Source organism: Capricornis sumatraensis, chromosome 16 (assembly GCF_032405125.1).
Source record: "Capricornis sumatraensis isolate serow.1 chromosome 16, serow.2, whole genome shotgun sequence".
NCBI classification, from domain to species: domain Eukaryota; kingdom Metazoa; phylum Chordata; class Mammalia; order Artiodactyla; family Bovidae; genus Capricornis; species Capricornis sumatraensis.
This window is the reverse complement of record NC_091084.1, coordinates 56309709-56327068: the sequence shown is the minus strand read 5'-3', so window position 1 is coordinate 56327068 and position 17360 is coordinate 56309709. Positions and strand designations below refer to the sequence as shown.

The 17360-nt window shown below is 55.5% G+C and overlaps 1 protein-coding gene across 1 annotated transcript; it reads left to right on the top strand.

Moving 5' to 3' along the window:
* Positions 1-419: 419 nt before the first annotated feature.
* Positions 420-16853, top strand: WNT11 (Wnt family member 11). Its single transcript, XM_068989224.1, has 5 exons — positions 420-502; positions 7987-8222; positions 9806-10083; positions 12779-13071; positions 16679-16853. The coding sequence occupies exons 1-5, from the start codon at positions 420-422 to the stop codon at positions 16851-16853; spliced, it is 1065 nt and encodes a 354-aa protein (XP_068845325.1).
* The last annotated feature ends 507 nt before the right edge of the window (positions 16854-17360 follow it).

Genomic DNA, 17360 nt, shown 5'->3' with positions numbered 1-17360 from the left:
TCTGAGGTTCTCTCTCCCTCTCGCTGTCTCTCCGCCTGGTCTCTCCTGAGTCTTTGATCCTGACGCCCCTTTCTCTTCTCGCCGCGGGCGGCTCTAGGTGGACACGCCCTCGGCCGCGCTCCCGCGGCACCTAATTTGAGCCAGACGCCGGCGGCGTCCGGGACTATGTTGGGCTGGAGGCGACGCCCGCCGCGCGCCCGGCCTCCCCGGGCCCCAACCCCTCCTTTGTAATTTGAATAAAACGCCCCCACCCCCCACGCCCGTGGCCCCCGCCCCACGCGCCGCCTTAACCCGCAGCCTCCGCTCTCCCCGACTGCAGGCGGCCTGCGCGCAGGACTAGCGACGGCGGCCGGGAGCGCGGCTGGACTTCGGCGCGGCTTCCCCAGGGTGAGACCCCCCTGCGCGCCCGCCGCGCGAGGATGAGGGCGCGGCCGCAGGTCTGCCAGGCTCTGCTCTTCGCCCTGGCGCTCCAGACCGGCGTGTGCTATGGCATCAAGTGGCTGTAAGTAGGGGATCCGCGTCCACGCAGATGGGCCCCCGAGGGCGGGGGAGGCGGAGAGCGTTAAGGGGCCCCCTGGATCGGGCCAGCGTACCCAAGACCGGGGAGCAGAAGTAGCCTAGGGGCTGTGGGCGAGTCACCCTTCTTAAGCCTCCTTTTCCTCCTCTGTAAAATATTGTCCTTACCTGCGGGAGGAGCGAGACAGGGTGTGGAAGGCGACGGAATTGCCGTCCTGTGCAGCTGAGAGTTACGCAAGACCTCCACCAGGACAGATGGAAAGAGCCTGGTCGAGGTGCTCAGTCTTAGGGGTCTGTGCTCTGCACACAAGGCCTGCTGAATATTACGTGCCTTGTCAGTCTCCTGACCCTAGCTGGAGGTCCTCAGACAGTCCAGACTACCCCACCTGCGTGACCTTGGGGAAGTGTCTCTCAGCTTCTGGGAGTCTCAGCGCGCTCCTTTGTCAAAGGAGGGAAAGAGCCTCTGTCTCACTCAGGTCAGATGAGAAGGGGCTCATGAAAGAACCTCCTTAACTGTCAGATGCTCTGCACATGTGAAAGACAGTCCTTTAGACAGAAATTATTAATGGAAGGGTAGGTGGGAGAGAAACTCTTCCATCCAGCAGAAGGGAGCGCCTGCTCTGTGCAGGACTGAGCAGTGAGGGCAGGCAGAGAGGAGTAAAACCCAGCCGCTTCCTGGAGAAGCTGCCCTCTGGTCTGGAAGAGATAAGCCCAGGCTGTAAATAACTCCCAAGTGCTCCAGAAGAGACCAGTGCAGTGCTGTGGGACTGAGAGGAGAGGAGCCCACCTGGTGGGGGGCAGGTACTGGGACCCTAGGTCGATTTTTCCAGGGTAGTTCTCCTAGGAGGGACCTGAGGAATCTCTGGAAGTTTGGCAGGTCGGGGCAGTGAGAGAAGGGCCCTTTTGGGTGGAGGAACTCCCAGGGTGGTTGGAAAGCCCAGGACAGGACACACTCTACAGAGTTCCAGGTCGGGGGCGGGGAGCCACGCAGATAAGACAGGCAGGGGACAGATTATGGAAGCTGGGGAGGGACTGTGAGGAAGGTTCGTGGATTAGCTGGAAGACAGGGCGATAGTGGCTGGGCCACCAGCAAACAGTCTTGAGGTCACCAGCCCTGCCTCTTCTGGGGCTGAGTTATCGATTAATTTTCCTCTGGAGAGGGGAACGCCATCTTTTTGCATTTCTTGTTTGCAAGGAGATGCCTGGGCTCAGCGGCTTCCCAGTATGTGTGTGTGTTGGGGGGGGGTGGGGGCGGGGGGAGACCAGCTTTTCTCAGCTGCTCCTGATTAGTTTTATGAGAAATCAGCCACTTTCCTTCTTCTGCTCATACCTGGCACTGCCCCAGTTGGTAAGAACCTCTGATCAGGGAGCCCAAGTCCTTCTCGCCCACCACTAACATTGTATAGATAAGGAAACTGAGGTCCAGAGAGGGAAAGGCATTGTTAAAGGGCACAAGGAGCATCAGAGGCCAAGAACTGGGCTTGCCACTAACATGTTGTGGGGGACATTGCTATCATTCCCTCTGAAAAATGTGTGACTTGTACGGGCCTCCAAGTTGGCATGTGGCTTGGTAGGGTCTGCAGTAGATGGCTAGTTAAGCCCAACATCCATGCTATCCCCACTGCATAGGTTAGGCTGCCACAAAAAAATGAGTATACCTCAGTGTCTGCCTTAAAAGCACTTCCAGCCTCTTGAGGGAAACAGACATATAACGATACAAAGTGGACTTTGGGCTGTGTCCTGGAAGAGGGAGCATGGGAGCCCAGAGAAAGAGTGGTTAGTCCCATGGAAGGGAGGTGACTTTGAGCTAGGCTTCAAAGGATAGATGGGATTTCAATGGCCATGGATGGAATGCAAAGCAGGCATCCTAGGCAGAAGGAACCGCAGGGACAGGACTGTGCGTGTGGGGAAACAGAGAAGCCAGGAATTACAGGAGCTTACTAGTAAATCCCCAGAGCTTTAGACATTTAACTTTGATAATACTCTTGTGAAGTAGGTGACATTCTTATCGCTACCATTTTACAAATGAGGAAACTAAGGTACAGAGAGGTTAAGTAACCGGCCTAAGGTCACACAGCTAGTTAATTAATGGTGGATGTGGGATCAGAAGCCAGGCAGACAGGCTCCATGAAGCCAGACCTCTTTGATAGTGTTAAATTGCTGGAGCTGAAGATACAGGAGGAAGCAGGAGAAAGAGTGGAGTTTAAGAATAACAACATGTGTATGTGTATCTGTGTGTGTGTATATATGGCTTTGCAGACGATATGGCAAGGTCATATGTGTATATATATGGCCTTGGAATATGCCAGGCACTGTTCTACGTTCTTGATGTATGCTGTTTCATCTGTCTCCCAACCACCATGTGAAGTGGTTCGGCCATCTCCCTCATTAAACAGAAGAGGAAGTAGAGGCTCAGCGGGTCTTTAATGAACAGGGTGTCACAGCTAGTAGGCAGCAGGGGCAGGATTTGGACTTAAGCTGCCTGGCTGTGTTTCCTCTTGGTCTCAGGGAACCACAGGAAAGTTAGGAATAGAGAAGTGTACAATGGGGATGAAAGGCTGGGGGTCCTGAGGATGTGCCAGGAGACCCTGCTGCCTTGGGCTTTGGAAAGTAAGCTGAAGAGGAGAGGGGAATTTGACATGGGAACTGAAAGCAGACGTGGCTGAATGACCCAGAATGCCCACCTATGGGGACCAGGGACTCAGCCTGAACTTCCTGTGGACTGGGGGTAAGGGAGAGGGGGTGGAAACACCTGGGGGGATCCCTCCTACCCAAGCCAAATGGTGGGAGACTCAGACCAGAGAGTGTGGGGAGAACCTTCTCTGGCTGTCGTGGGGGCAGAAACGATGGTTCCAGCCTTCTCTGAGCCTCTGGAGGCAGCCCCAGGGTGGATGGAGTGGCCCCAGTAAGCCTGCTGCTCATTCTGGGTCAGGCCTCTCAAGGAAGAGTCCTAAGAGACTCAGAGGGACACAGCTGCCACGGAGAGGCTGGGAGAAGCACTGGACCCGAGTCAGGAGACCTGAGTCCCAGCCTGAGCTCTGACAGTTCACTAGCTGTGAGCCGGACCCCAGGCAAATCACGAGCCTTTCTGAGCCTCAGTTTCCTCATCTCTACAGTGGAGTGAAAGAGCCTTAGCCTGTGATCTAGGAGTGCTAGCCTGGCTCTGCTTCTGATTCTCTGATTGGCTGCTTGTGTACAGGTCTGGGCAAGCCCTACCCTTCTCTGGGCCTCAGTGTCCCCACTTGCACAATGGAGGGGGAACACTGAGGCTTGGAGAGGGACGGTGACTTGCCCAAAGTTGCAGCTGAGCTGGAGCTGAAACCCAGGTCTCTGCACCCCTCGCCACCACCCCACCATTCCCAGGAGAGCCCCAGCTCCTGAATGAGGAGACCTCAGCCGTCCCCACGGCCCCCTTGGCATAGGCCTCGCCTGTGAACTCTCTGTCCCCTCATGTCCTCTCTTCCACCTTCTCCCCCATGTACCCACCCCCAGATAAACCAAAATGTTTTCAATTAGGGGTCTGCTGCAGTGAGGCAAGCCGGACGAGATGTCCAGACGGGTAACTCCCCCGCCTCCCACCCTAATCCTTGATTACCTCCCCAAGGGGGCCTTAGTTAGAAACGGTCATTACCACTAATTACCAGATGACCGCATCGCCCTCCTCTGGAGTGGAATCCGCTGCCTCCCGCCTCCTGATCTCCCGCTCTGCACGCTCCCGTGAGCCGGCCTCTCCCAGCATGCCGCAGCTGGCCGCTCTGTCCCAGCTGCGCTCTCCGCTACCCCGTGCCCACCCAGCACCTCCAGGATGGTTCCCGTTTGTCCTCCGCCCTCCTGGGAAGGCTGAGCCTCATTGTCCACGCTGGATCCCCCTCATAGAACTTCTCTCACTACCAGCTGGGGAGGTGGATGCTTGATGACTTCAGATGGACAGACTGACCCAGAGTGGCTGATCCAGACCCCAGGAGTCCAGAGAACCCCTCCCAGAAGCCGCAGTGCCCGGTGCTCAGGAGTTACCTGAATTGAGCTCCCCAGGAAAAGTCTGAGCTTATGCTATCCACTTTCTGAGCAGGAGCCCAGGGAAAGGACCTGGAAGACAGCCACCCTGCATGCGTGCCTGCTGTATGCCCAGTACCATGCTGGGTGCTTTCTCATATCTCTCCTGTAATCGTTCCTGTTGAGAAACAGAAAACTGGCTCAGAGGGGAAGGATGGAAGCTGGGCAAGGGTGATGGGCAGAGGGGGCTCAGGGCAGGCTGAGTGTGGACGGACCCCAGCCCAGTAGAGTGGGGATCCAGGAAGGTGGCATCCGGAGGAGGCCAAGCACCCAGGCGTTGGACCGCTTCAGTGTCCTCCTCTGATTAAAGTGGGTAGTATTCTCCCAGGCCCCCCGAGACATTGTGAGAATGGGATGAAATGAGAGGCTCTGTAAACTGGGAACTGCTGTGTCCGTCTGGGACAGTGGGTCCATATGAATGGGCAGTGTTTGCTGGGAGGAGGCAGAGAGGTTTCAACAACCAAGAAACAGGCTGGGCTGGGGGGTTATACTGCCCCTGTGTGGTCTCCCCTCACCCATTACGGGCTGCAGGAATTCAGGCAGCAGGTTCTCCAGGTATCCCGGCATTGGCAGGATCAAGCAATCAGGCCTGAGGTCTGCACCAGCTACACCAGCTTTCTTGGCTCATGCCTTGTGGGGAGGGGGAGGGGTGAGCCAGGGATGGCAGTGAGGGAGAAGCCCAAGTCACCCACAGTCAATCTCAGGCTGGGTTGTGCCACCCCAGTGTGGCCCCCAGGCTGTGCTCACTTGTCCTGGCTCTGCTTCCCAGGCCTCTGGGAAGATTTCTATATTTTGGAGTTGTAGGGGCATGGCAGAGAGAGGCAGGAGGAAGCCAACTAACCTATTAGTACCCATAAGCACATATCATTTCACTTGGCCCCTGCAAGGCCTCCAGGAATCCCCATTATGTGGCTGATGCTCAGACAGTGGCAGCAGTTTACCCAAGATTGCACAGCATGTAGAGGCCAGAGCTTGAGTCCCAACCCGGGTCTTCTGACTCCCTCTGGTCCAAGATTTAAGTGGCAACAAGTGAGGAGTTCCACATATGAATACTCCAAATGCTTTCCAGCCATTATCACATTTGAATCTTAACCATAATCCTTGGAAATAGAATTTATCATTTTCTTATAACAGATGGCATGAGGCCCAGAGAGGTTGAGTAACTTACCCAGGTCACACAGCTGTTGCCCAAAGCCTGAGCTCTTGCCTGGGCTAGTCCGTGAGCTGGAACATCTAGGTTGCCTTATAACTGGTGACAGGTCTGTGCAGCTGTCCGTTGAGGGGCTCCTTGAGGAATGGATCTATGTCCTTCATTACCAAATGAGTCTGGGAAGAGTTGGTGCTTAGTAGATATTTCTCCCACAAGCAGATCAAGTTCATTTTTTCATTTAGGTACAGGAACAGGGGAAGGGCATTCCTGGCACCAGGAAAAGCCTGGGCACAGGCATGGTGTCAGGGTAGTCCCTGTCCGAGAAGCTAGGAGTCTGGTATAGTGGATATTTCAATATGTGGGGGGAAAAGGACAAGAGGCTGGAGAGCACTGGGGTGATGGTAGGCTTGCCACCTGAGGGGCCGTGAAGTCAGAGGGGAGCCCTTGACCTTGACTAAGTAAGTGCAAGAGGCTACGGTAGGAAGAGGTCACCAATGCAGTAATGTAGTAGATTTCATCACAGGGAACTGCCCATGGTGTGTCAGCCCTGGACAGAACATGTGACGCTCATGGACTTAATCCCCCAGACAGTAGTGGGAGGGGAGAGGTTACTTGCCTTGCTCAAGGTCACGGGGGAGTGTGGGTGATGGAGGCGGGGGTGACAGGGCCAAGAGTCTGCCTAGGCCTGTGCTGTTCTTTGGCACTGAGCTGCCTCCCTTGGGATCTCAGGCCAGGAGCTCAGGAATCCAGGCCTTGCCAGGTCTCAGCCCTGACCCTGGATGAGGTCTGCCATGGTCCCAGCAAGTGGGACACACAGCACGCAGGCCTGAAGGCTGGCCCCTGCTTTCCCCTTGTCCCTCCAAGGTCTCTGCTGGATTTCTGAGGACCAGCTGGCCCTAGGGTAGGGACTAGGTCTATGTGGAACTCTTTAAGACTGTGGGGTCCCTGTAGCCTCCACTTAGAGGAGGTGCAGCCTGATGCAATCTCCTCCTGAGAGAAGGCCTGGGAAGAAGGCGAATCCAGGATGGTCCCCTGGTCCTAAAGTCTTACAATTTCAGTGCCCAGAGATGAGATCTGGGAAGCTCAGAGGTTCTATAGCATCATCAGGGTTCATAGAGAACCTGCTAGGCCAGCATTCCCAAAGCATGGCTGAGGTTAGGACTCCTCAAATAAAGGGTTTTGTGCTCAGCAGACTTGGAAGTTACAAACAAAGCCTGTTGCTTTGCTGCAGGACTTCTCAGGGCCTTTAAAATGGAAATATGCATTATTATTCTTCAAGAGGGGATATAGTATATCACATCCCTAAAAAGTGCTTGACCATGGATCCGCTTTTTCAGAGTGTCTCACTGGAGCCTGCTCTGGGGAATACAGTTTACAGGTACAGACACTGAGACCCAGGGAGGACAGTGATTTATCTAAAGTCACACAGCAAGTTAATGGCTGTGTACTTAGTCACTCAGTCGTGTCCAGCTCTTTGCGACGCCATGGACTGTAGCCTGCCAGGCTCCTCTGTCCATGGGGATTCTACAGGCAAGGATACTGGAGTGGGTTGCCATGCCCTCCTCCAGGGGATCTTCCCAACCCAGGGATTGAACCCAGGTCTCCTGCATTGCAGGTGGATTCTTTACTATCTGAGCCACCAGGGAAGCCCAAGTTAATGGCTAAATCCCATTTATCACAAAATTGAGTGGCTTTAATCTTTTCATAAATCCCTTGCATGTATGTGGGATTTTTACAGCCTGATACATCGATTTAATAATTAAATGAAGCCAAAATGAGAAGCTCGTAACTCACACTGTGCATCTAGTAAGTGCTCAATTAAGAATGCATATTATGCCGATGACTATAAGCTAGCACCTAGCATAGTGTCTGGCTCAGTATTGAGTGGATGTTGCATAAAAAATAATAATCCACAGCTGTGTGAGGACTAAATAAGGCAATGGCTGTGAATGCTTTGTGAACTAGAAAACTGTTAGTCTAATTATAATAAAGCTTAGGTAGGGTGGCGGGGGGTGGGGTCACAATCCTATGTTATGAATGAGGGCCTCAGGCCCAGAAAAGGACAGGGATGTGCCCAAGGTCGCACAAGGGTGGAAGGGAGCGCCATTACCCTACTGGGGACAGCAGTGCTTGGCCTCCTGCTTTGCCAGCTCCTTCCAGTAAAGGCTCCAGACCCACTGAGAAGAGGCTGGGGCCATACAGTGGGTGGAGGGTCCCTCTCCGGCCTGACTTCCTTTTCACTGGTGCTGCTTTTTGGCCACGTGCAGGGCCCTGTCCAAGACCCCGGCGGCCCTGGCGCTGAACCAGACGCAGCACTGCAAGCAGCTGGAGGGCCTGGTGTCTGCGCAGGTACAGCTGTGCCGCAGCAACCTGGAGCTCATGCACACCATCGTGCACGCCGCCCGCGAGGTCATGAAGGCCTGCCGCCGGGCCTTCGCTGACATGCGCTGGAACTGCTCCTCCATCGAGCTCGCCCCCAACTATCTGCTCGACCTGGAGAGAGGTAGGGGGTCGGCGGGGCCTGCTAGAGCCTGCGGAATGCGTGTGGGTAGAGGTGGATGAATTCAGGCATAAATATATGTGTGTTTAGATAGGTGGCTGTGTTCATGGATGGATGGATGGAAGCGTGATGGGTGGATGAGTGAATAACTGGATGATGGATGGATCCACGGATGGGTGGGTGGGTGAATTAATCATGGCCATGGGTGTTTGGGCATGAATTGATGAATGGATGAACATACGGGGAGTGCAGGGGAGCCTGGATGGCAGTACAAATGCACGCATACCCCTCATACCTGGACAAAGGAATGAATGATGCAGGGAGGCCGGTGGGCGGGATGGGGAGTCTATAACGAGAGTGCGACTGAGCCCACCCTTAGGGCAGACAGGTGTGCTGCACGGTAATTCTAGACCAGCCCAACTCAAAGTGCTGTGAGAGGCCCAGAGAGATACAGAGATTAAAGAGCATCTGTGGAGAAGACTTTCTGGAGGAGGGCGCGTTTGGGATGGATTTGGGTAGGGGTTCCTGTGTATCATAAGGAGGCTTTTGAAAGGCAGGGGATCAGTTCTGTCCCCTGCACAGTGACAGGCCATGTGTGTGCAACACTTTACAAAGAAAGCCTCCCTTCTTCCTGAATTATCTCAACTCCAGAGCAGGCCCGTGAGGTAGGTATATCATTCCCACTCTACAGTTAAGGACACCAAGGCTTGAGAAGGGCAGTACCTTGCTTGGATCTGAGGCCAGGACCCCACAGCCAAGGCACCTTGGCTCCATCTTAGTTGCTAAGGTTGCTGTAACAAAGCCCCACGTTCTGGGGGCTTCTCACAAGGGGAGAATCATCTTCATCTGGAGGGTGGAAATTCGAAGTCAGAGTCAGGGTGTCCGCAGGACTTCCTCTGAAGGCGCAAGGGGGAAGACTCATCCCCGCCTCGCCTTTGCTTCTGGGGACTGCCGTGGTCCGCGTGCTCCTTGCTCGCCTTCGCTTCCGGGGACTGCCGTGGTCTGTGTGTTCCTTGGCTTGTAGCGGCATCTCTTCCAGCTCTGTCTCAGTCACGTGGCCTCTGCCCTCTCTATGTCCAAGATTCCCTCTTCCTCCAAGGACCCCCGTTGTTGTATCTGGGCCCACTCTGATCCGTCTAATGACCTCAGCTCAGTTACACCTGCAAAGACCCCATTTCTAAATAAGGTCACGTTCACAGGTACCAGGGGTCAGGACCTGACCGTATCTTTTTAGGGGATACCTTTCATCCTGCAGCAGGCTATTTGAGGAGCTCAGGGACGGGGCCCTCAGTGCCTGAAAGCAGTCCCTGACGCTGGGTGTCGGGTGTGCAGTGTGCTGAGTGTGTGAGGGTGTGCCTGTGGGGTTGCTGGCTTTTCGGGCTTCAGAGTGAGTGTGCCCGTCAGCTAGTCTATTTTGGGGAGGACGGAGGGGTGACAGTCGAATGGCCCTAGTGCCACCCTCCACCTGCTGCATCCACTCGCCACCCCTGGCCCCATCTGGCCCCAGAGGCAGGTGGGGACCTCAGCCCTGGGCATGGTCCTATGCTTGGGTCACCCGCCCTGGTTGACTCTGCTCCTCCCCACAGGGACCCGGGAGTCAGCCTTCGTGTATGCGCTGTCGGCGGCCGCCATCAGCCACGCCATCGCCCGGGCCTGCACCTCCGGCGACCTGCCCGGCTGCTCCTGCGGCCCCGTCCCAGGTGAGCCACCCGGGCCCGGGAACCGCTGGGGAGGATGTGCGGACAACCTCAGCTACGGGCTCCTCATGGGGGCCAAGTTTTCCGATGCTCCTATGAAGGTGAAAAAAACAGGATCCCAAGCCAATAAACTGATGCGTCTACACAACAGTGAAGTGGGGAGACAGGTAACCACCCACCCGCCCACCCACCCCAGATGGTTGTGCTTGTGCCGGTTGGCCTGGAAAGGGCCACCCGGTGTGCCCCAGTGGAGGGGGAGGGGGTGGGGACGGGCCCTGCTACCCCCACACTGATGTGTTCCTGGCCTCCCCTGACTCTTCCCTCTCCAGCTGCTTGGGGCTTGCCTGGCTTCTCCTCCAGGGGGTCCACCGGGGTCTGGGTTGGAGAACGTTGGTGGAGCAGAAGGAGCGCTAAGCTGGGAGTCAGGAGCTCTAAACTCACTGTGTGACACTGGGCGAGTCACTTCCTCTCTGCCCTCAGTTGTTCCCATCTATAAAATGGGATGGCTGGGTGCTCTCTAGTCCTCATTGTCACATTTCCTCAGACTCCTCCTCTGGGGCTCTGGGCCAGGGCCGGGCATGAGAGGAAGCATGGAGCGGGCCGTGGGCTGTAGAGAGCTAAGGGTCATCTCCTTGGATCTAATGGGAAACCTCTCCCATTTCAAAAACCCTCCCTAGTCTCCAAAACATGATTTCTCCTCCATGTATGTCATGATCAGTGTTGCTTTAATTCCTCACCTCATTGTACAGAAGGTTGGAATGAATGCATAAGTGAATGAACGGACCTTTTTAACAAACTTGATATTCATCTGTGTGCCAGACACTGTGGTGGGTGCTTGATTAGCTTTCTCTTCCATGGTCCATGAAACCACACTGTGAAGAGGTACCATTACCCCTCCTTACAGACAGGGAGCTGATCCCGGAGGGGCGGAGTGTCAGCTGGGGATGAATCTCACCACCTCCTCCCTGCAGCCCCCTTGGACCCATTGTGCAGAGGCCCCAAGTGAGGCAGAAAGAGCTTAGGTGGCTTGGCCAAGGATGCACAGTGCGATGGAGCCCAGGTCTATGGGATTCCAAGTCTAGAGGTTTCCATGTCCTCACCTTCCTCTCTCTCTCATCTCCCTTATGTAAGGATTCTAGGACGTCCAGGCCGTCTTTGGACAGTTGGGGAAACAGGTCGAGTCACCCTGTGGTCTGTAGCAGAGTCTGGCTAGGGACCAAGAACTTCTGCCTCCGAACCCTGTGGGCCTGCTCCCCACAACCCTTGGAAACCCACTGGAAGCCATTCGCCATTCTCCTGCCCAAGAACCCAGCCCCACTCCTGCCCACGGCCAGACCCCAGCCTCATGCTGCCATGCTCCCGCTACACTGGCAGCCATCCCATCCCGCAGTGCAGTCCACTCAGGGTCCTCAGCTTTGGGGGCGCCTCACGCCTGTCCCCAGGCCCTGATACCTCGGAGCTGGCCTCCCTGGGACCATTCGCAGGGGCCCAGGAGGGTCAATGACAGCACGCCCTGCCCTGGCACCGAGACCTCGGGAAGCCTGGCCCTTCCTGCCCTCTGAGCTAAGGAGCTGAGTGTGGTTTACTCTCCTGGATGACTTAGAAGGACCTCGTGCCCTTGGGAAGCCCAGCGTGTCCTGAAGTCAGGTTCACTTCATTGTGTGCTCTCCACAGGCTTTGCCGAGACAGTTCCAGCCTCTAGACCCAAGTGGACTCCCTCACTCCCCACTTCCTGGCACTGTGAGGGGTAGGGAACCCTGGGACCTTGACCAGCTTCCTCACTAACTCCCCATGGGATTGCAGCAAGGCTCCCTCCGTGTGCCTCAGTTTCCTCGTACTTCTGATGCACCGACAGGTCCGGGAGACCCCTAACCCTTGCAGTGGAGCCCACAGGGCAGGCGGGAGGGCAGAGGGATCCCAGACCTGAGTGCAAGGGGCCGGGGCTTAGACTTCAGAACTGGAAGACGTGCAGAAGGCGTCTCACTCACACCCCTCAGGTACACAGGGAGAAACTGAGGCCTGCGGAAGTCAGTTGCACAGAGTTATTTCCAAAGCCACGGCTAGAGTCTCCCCAGGCCCCGAGCCCAACCCTGCCCACCATAATTCTTACTTAGACTGATTTTTCAAAACCAAATATTGATTTAACTTGAGTAGTTCACAAGACGCTTTCATACATGTCATCTTGTTGAATCCTTTCAACGACTCTATAAGGTAGCGATTACACACCTGCTCAGCGCACATGAAGACAGGTGCTGAGTGATGATGCGGCAACAGGCAGCCGCGGGGAAGCCCAGCCCCGAGCACCCACCTCTTGCTGCTGCTGCTTCTCCTCTCCCTCCCTTCCTTTTCTTCTCCCACTCCCTTTTTTTCAGCAAGCATTTTGTGAGAGAGGAAAAGCAGAGAATGTGAAAAGCCATGGCTTTCGGAATTGCCCTCAGAACTGGGTTCAAATCCCAGCCCAAGATCTCTTAACTGTGTAGCCTTGGGCGGGAGACTCAGCCTCTCGGAGCCTTCATTTTCTCTTTTTTAAATGGGGAAATTAACGGTGTTGCCCATGAGCGACTTCTGTGCTGACGGAACCATCTGAAGTGGACAGCACTGGGTATAGTAGGTGTGTGAATGGCACCGTTACTCCTGCGGAAGACACTCTCCCTGCCCCTCCCAGCTGCCCCCCAGGGTTGGAGAAGGAGCTAAGGATCTACCCTGCAGCTTCAGAGCAAAACGCCCTGTCCCTGTCCCTTGTGGCCCGGAGCAGGCGGTGACTCCCTGAGAGCAATGGCAGGCGGAGGGGTGGGGCCAGGGCCCAGGACAGGCAAGGGAAGGAGCCCCACCACCCAGCCCAACGCCCTCCCCTGTCCGCAGGCTCTGCGTGCCTCTCTGGAAATGAAGTGTAAGTGCCATGGGGTTTCTGGCTCCTGCTCCATCCGCACCTGCTGGAAGGGGCTGCAGGAGCTTCGGGATGTGGCCGCCGACCTCAAGACCCGCTACCTGTCGGCCACCAAGGTGGTGCACCGACCCATGGGTACCCGCAAGCACTTGGTGCCCAAGGACCTGGACATCCGGCCTGTGAAGGACTCGGAGCTCGTCTATCTGCAGAGCTCTCCTGACTTCTGCATGAAGAATGAGAAGGTGGGCTCGCACGGGACGCAGGACAGGTAAGGGCCTGCTGCCACCCTGGCAGGAAAGGTCAGTCATGTGGGGCATGCCCCTTCCCAGCTCAGGCCCGGGCACACATGGTCGGTTGGGCTTCAGTTGGCATTTGGGGAATGGAGTTCCTGCCTGGTCGAATGCCGAGCCGGAGGTGTGGGGTCCCAGGGGCTCCTGGCAGAGCTCCTGGGAGAGGCTGTTGTGCACCTCACCCAGGAAGAGGCTCCTTGGGAAGGGAGGCTCCTGAGAGGTCCCTACCTTACCTGCCCCCTAGTGACGGAGACAGTTGGGAGGAGACAATGACTGTGTGGGAGACAAGGGCTAGGAAAGAGGCTGCCCGACATAAAATAGGTCCTCAGTAGATGTCTGTCAAATGAATACGTGAAGGATCGTGTCAGACAACCTGCTGGTTGGACAATGAACTGAGCCATGGGGCGGGAGAGGCAGCAGGCAGCCCCTGTGGCCACACCCAAAGTCTGCAGAGCATGGAGACAGGACCAGGGCAGGCACGCTCCAAAGGGGCAGCAGGAGAGTGAGGCCAGCCTGCATTTTGTGGAGAGAGGGTGCTCCCACGTCCCCACCTACATCCACCCCTCCCAGACCCTAGCTCTCTCTTCTAGCCTCTCCCCCGCCTCCCCCTCAACCCTCCATTTCAGAGCCAGGGCTGGGATCCCTATAGCAAGGCCTATCCTAGAGGCTGAAGCTGATGCAGGACTGGAGAGAGGGAGGGAGCCAGTGGGGACAACAGACCTCCTGGGTCTGGTGGGCTGGAGGGACTGGTGAGGATTCAGAGGGGCAGCTCTTTCCTGAGATGGTTCAGGAGGAATCCAATCCTGAAATGCTATAAAGAAATAGTTGTGCAATCAAATACACTGGGAAATTCTCTTTGCAAGGCACGAGAACATGTTAAAGGCTCTGAGGAATCCCGCAGTAAAGGATCTGTCTAAGCCTCTGTTTCCCAGAGGTGTTTGGCTGTGGAACTCTTTTATTAAGGAGCCCCTAATAGCATTCCACAAGACGAGTGTTCTTTGGGGTTAAAAGAATATTGAACCAGAGTGAGGGTGTCTGAGAACGTGTCTGGCACATAGTTGGTGCCTGGCCAGCTTTTGCTTCCTCCTCAGCCCACGTTCCTGTCTCTAGGAGAGGGGGGCTGCTTTGGGGGGCTCCCTCCTCACAGGCCAGGGCAGCAGGCTGTAAGAGGAGGCCCAGGCGCCCATCTGGAGGCCAGATTGAGGAGGTCAGGCAGTGTGAAGATGGAACCAGGTCAGGCCAGAGAGACAGGAAGGAGCAAGAGTCTAGGCTGAGGACCCGGGGTGGGTGTGATGAGGATGGGGTGGGGGTAGGATTCTAGAACCCACAGGACCTGGGGGAAGCCCACTGAGGACACCAGAGCAAAGAGGGGTTCTCCCTGGAGCCTGGGGTGGCTGTGCCTGTGTGTATCTCAGGAAGGACAGCTCCCATCCTGATGCCACAGCTTTCTAGCAGGGGGACCTGAAGCTCAAGGTTGTCTTCTGTGCCTTGGGGACAATGCCACACACCTGGAGGATTGGTGTGATTCGAATCCCACAGACCCTCCATGCTGGGTGTGATCAGTGCCCTGGGAAGGGTTTGTGAATGACTGGCTCCCCCGACCCCCTCCCTGAGGCTGCCAGGCCTCTTCCTTCCCAGCTGTCGTGACTCTGCCCCAAGGACTTGCTCCCAAACTGTTGATTAGAAGGCCCCCTCCCACAGCACCAGCAGCCACCTTTGCTTTCTCAGAATGCTATCCTCCCCTCACCCCGCCCCCCCCGGTTTCCCGCCATGCTCAGCCCTCAGCCATTCCTCTGAGGATGGGCCTTGGCAGACAGCTGTATGGGTCAGCTTTTTCTGCAGTAACAAACCACTCCGGTGGCTCACAACCACAGACACTTTTTACATCCATTATATGAGGCTCTGGCTGGCTGGGGAGGGACATCAAGTGCTCAGATTGTGACAGAGGGAAACCGGGGAGCCCAGAGGGGCCCTGACTCAGCCTGGACAGCAAGGAAGGCTTCCTGGAGAAGGGGAAATGTGAACTTTACTAGGCTGGGGATTTAGGGACTCAGGGGGTTGGATGGAAATGAGCTTTGCTAGCTGTTAAAGGCAGGTGCATAGGTGGTACACATAGCTGGGCCCCCTAGCCAGATAAGATGCTCTCCTCAAATCCAGCCTGGTGAACTGAGGCCCCTCAGCAGTCCCTATTCCAGACTCTGAAACCTGCTCTATCCCCAGGCCCCAGCCTCCTCAGCTCCCCATCACAGGCACCATCATAGGTCTGAAGCTGGAGGCCAGATTTCAAAAACTGCATGTCAGGGACCCAGAAATAAAATGAAACCCTTTCTACCACCCTTTCTTGGTCTAGAGACCTTCAGGATAAGACTGAGAGGCACTAATGGTATTGAATGACTACTTCTTCTACTCAACTGCTGACCAGTCTCCTCCCTGGCCCCCCTGCCTCCAGCCTTGCTGCTTCATCTGTCTGTCACCGCCCCCTTACATTAGGTCAGGTGTTTGTTCTCCTTGCCCTTACCACCCTATGCCCTTGCTTCTATCTGAGATTCCTACTCATCTTTCATGCAATGGCCTGAATGACCCCTCCCCCTCCAGGAAGCCTTCCTGAACTCTCACAGACCTGGTGCTCACCCTGCGTGATGCTGGGCAAGTCCTTTGCCCATTCTGTGCCTCAGTTTCCCCATCATGACATACGAGGCTTGGATTTGGTCATCTCTAGGGCTTACTCACCTAGGACACTCTGGGATTCCTTGGTCCACGTGACTGTGGGCACCCCGCTGCTTCCCATGACAGCATCCCAGTGAAGCCTAAATGCTGACCTGCACAGACATTTCCTCACTAGACGGAAGAACCGATGGCAAGGATATTTGGGGTTTATAGTGACCTTCAGTGTCTTCTTTGCCCACATGAGTGATTCATTTCTTTCTGAATCACTTCCAGCCCATGGATTCTCTGCCTCTTAGGTGGGGAGAATGAATAAGCAAACCCTTGTAAGACCTTGAGCAGGCCTCTGCCCTTTGCTGAGCCTGTTTCCACCTATAAAGTGGGCATAGCAGTTCCACTGACCCAAAGACCCTCCCTGCCTCCAATAAGGTAAAATTCTGGAGGGAAGCACCTAATTCAAAGGGGGCAAATGATTGATAGACCCTCTGTCCCCAAGCAGAGAGTGCCAGATGCTCCCTGTGCCTCACGTCTGATGCCATTTGTTTCCAAATTTCTCCTAAGATTCGAAAAGTAAAAATGATCTTTGTATTTGTTAGAATACAAATAAGGATTAAATATGAAGATAGGATTATTGACCAATTGTTTGAGACATTTTCAAGTATTTAGAAGTAGAAGGTATAGGAAAAGAGACAAAGGAAAGAAAACACCCCCTCACTTTAATAAACACCTATTAGAAATATAGGGAAAAATGAGAAGGACCCTGGGAAAAAGAATTTCTTTTGAATTCCCCAAAGACCAAGACACTATCCAAGGGGGACTGAGGCAGCAGCCATGGTCGGAGGAGACTGGGGCGGCCTGGCTGGGAGTGGGGGTGACTGGTGAGTGATGGGGGTGCTCACTGACCTCCCCATCCCCCTCCAGGCAGTGCAACAAGACATCACATGGCAGCGACAGCTGTGACCTCATGTGCTGTGGACGCGGCTACAACCCTTACACAGACCGCGTGGTCGAGCGTTGCCACTGCAAGTACCACTGGTGCTGCTACGTCACCTGCCGCAGGTGTGAGCGCACCGTGGAGCGCTACGTCTGCAAGTGAGGCCATGCGGCTCCTCGGGGACCCTTGGAGCCCAGCCAGGGGGGCCGGAGACACCCCGTGGATTTTGGCTTCTGAATTCCAGATGCCGAGCATGGAAGGAGGCTTGTGCTTTGCCTCCACTTGGAAGCTGCCAGGAACAGAAGGCTGGGCCATCAGGGAGGGAAAGCCAGGGCATCAAAGGAGACCGACAAGATTAAAAATAACCTGGCAGTCCGAGGCCCCGAAGTGCCCACTTGCTGCCTTCCAGGCGGGTCTGAGGAGCCAGGGGCGTGGATTTGGCAAGACTGGTATGGACTCGATCTTCCATAGCCAGAGACACCAGCTTCCTGGGAAGTGGGAGGTCAGTCTGTCCTCAACAGAATGTTCTGTAGGCGTAGCCCTCGAGACCCCCGGCCCACCCCAGGGTCTGAGCCTACTGGGCCCACCACATGGAACCACTAGCTTGGGTTGTAAATGTTTTTTTGTTTTGTTGTTCTTCCTCTGGGATGTGGGAGCTACAGAAATATT

Bases quoted from the DNA above. Each gene is read 5' to 3' on its own strand.
- WNT11 (XM_068989224.1), top strand. From the start codon at position 420: ATGAGGGCGCGGCCGCAGGTCTGCCAGGCTCTGCTCTTCGCCCTGGCG. The intron at 8,223-9,805 runs GTAGGGGGTCGG...TCCTCCCCACAG, and splicing joins TCTGCTCGACCTGGAGAGAG to GGACCCGGGAGTCAGCCTTC. The intron at 13,072-16,678 runs GTAAGGGCCTGC...ATCCCCCTCCAG, and splicing joins TCGCACGGGACGCAGGACAG to GCAGTGCAACAAGACATCAC.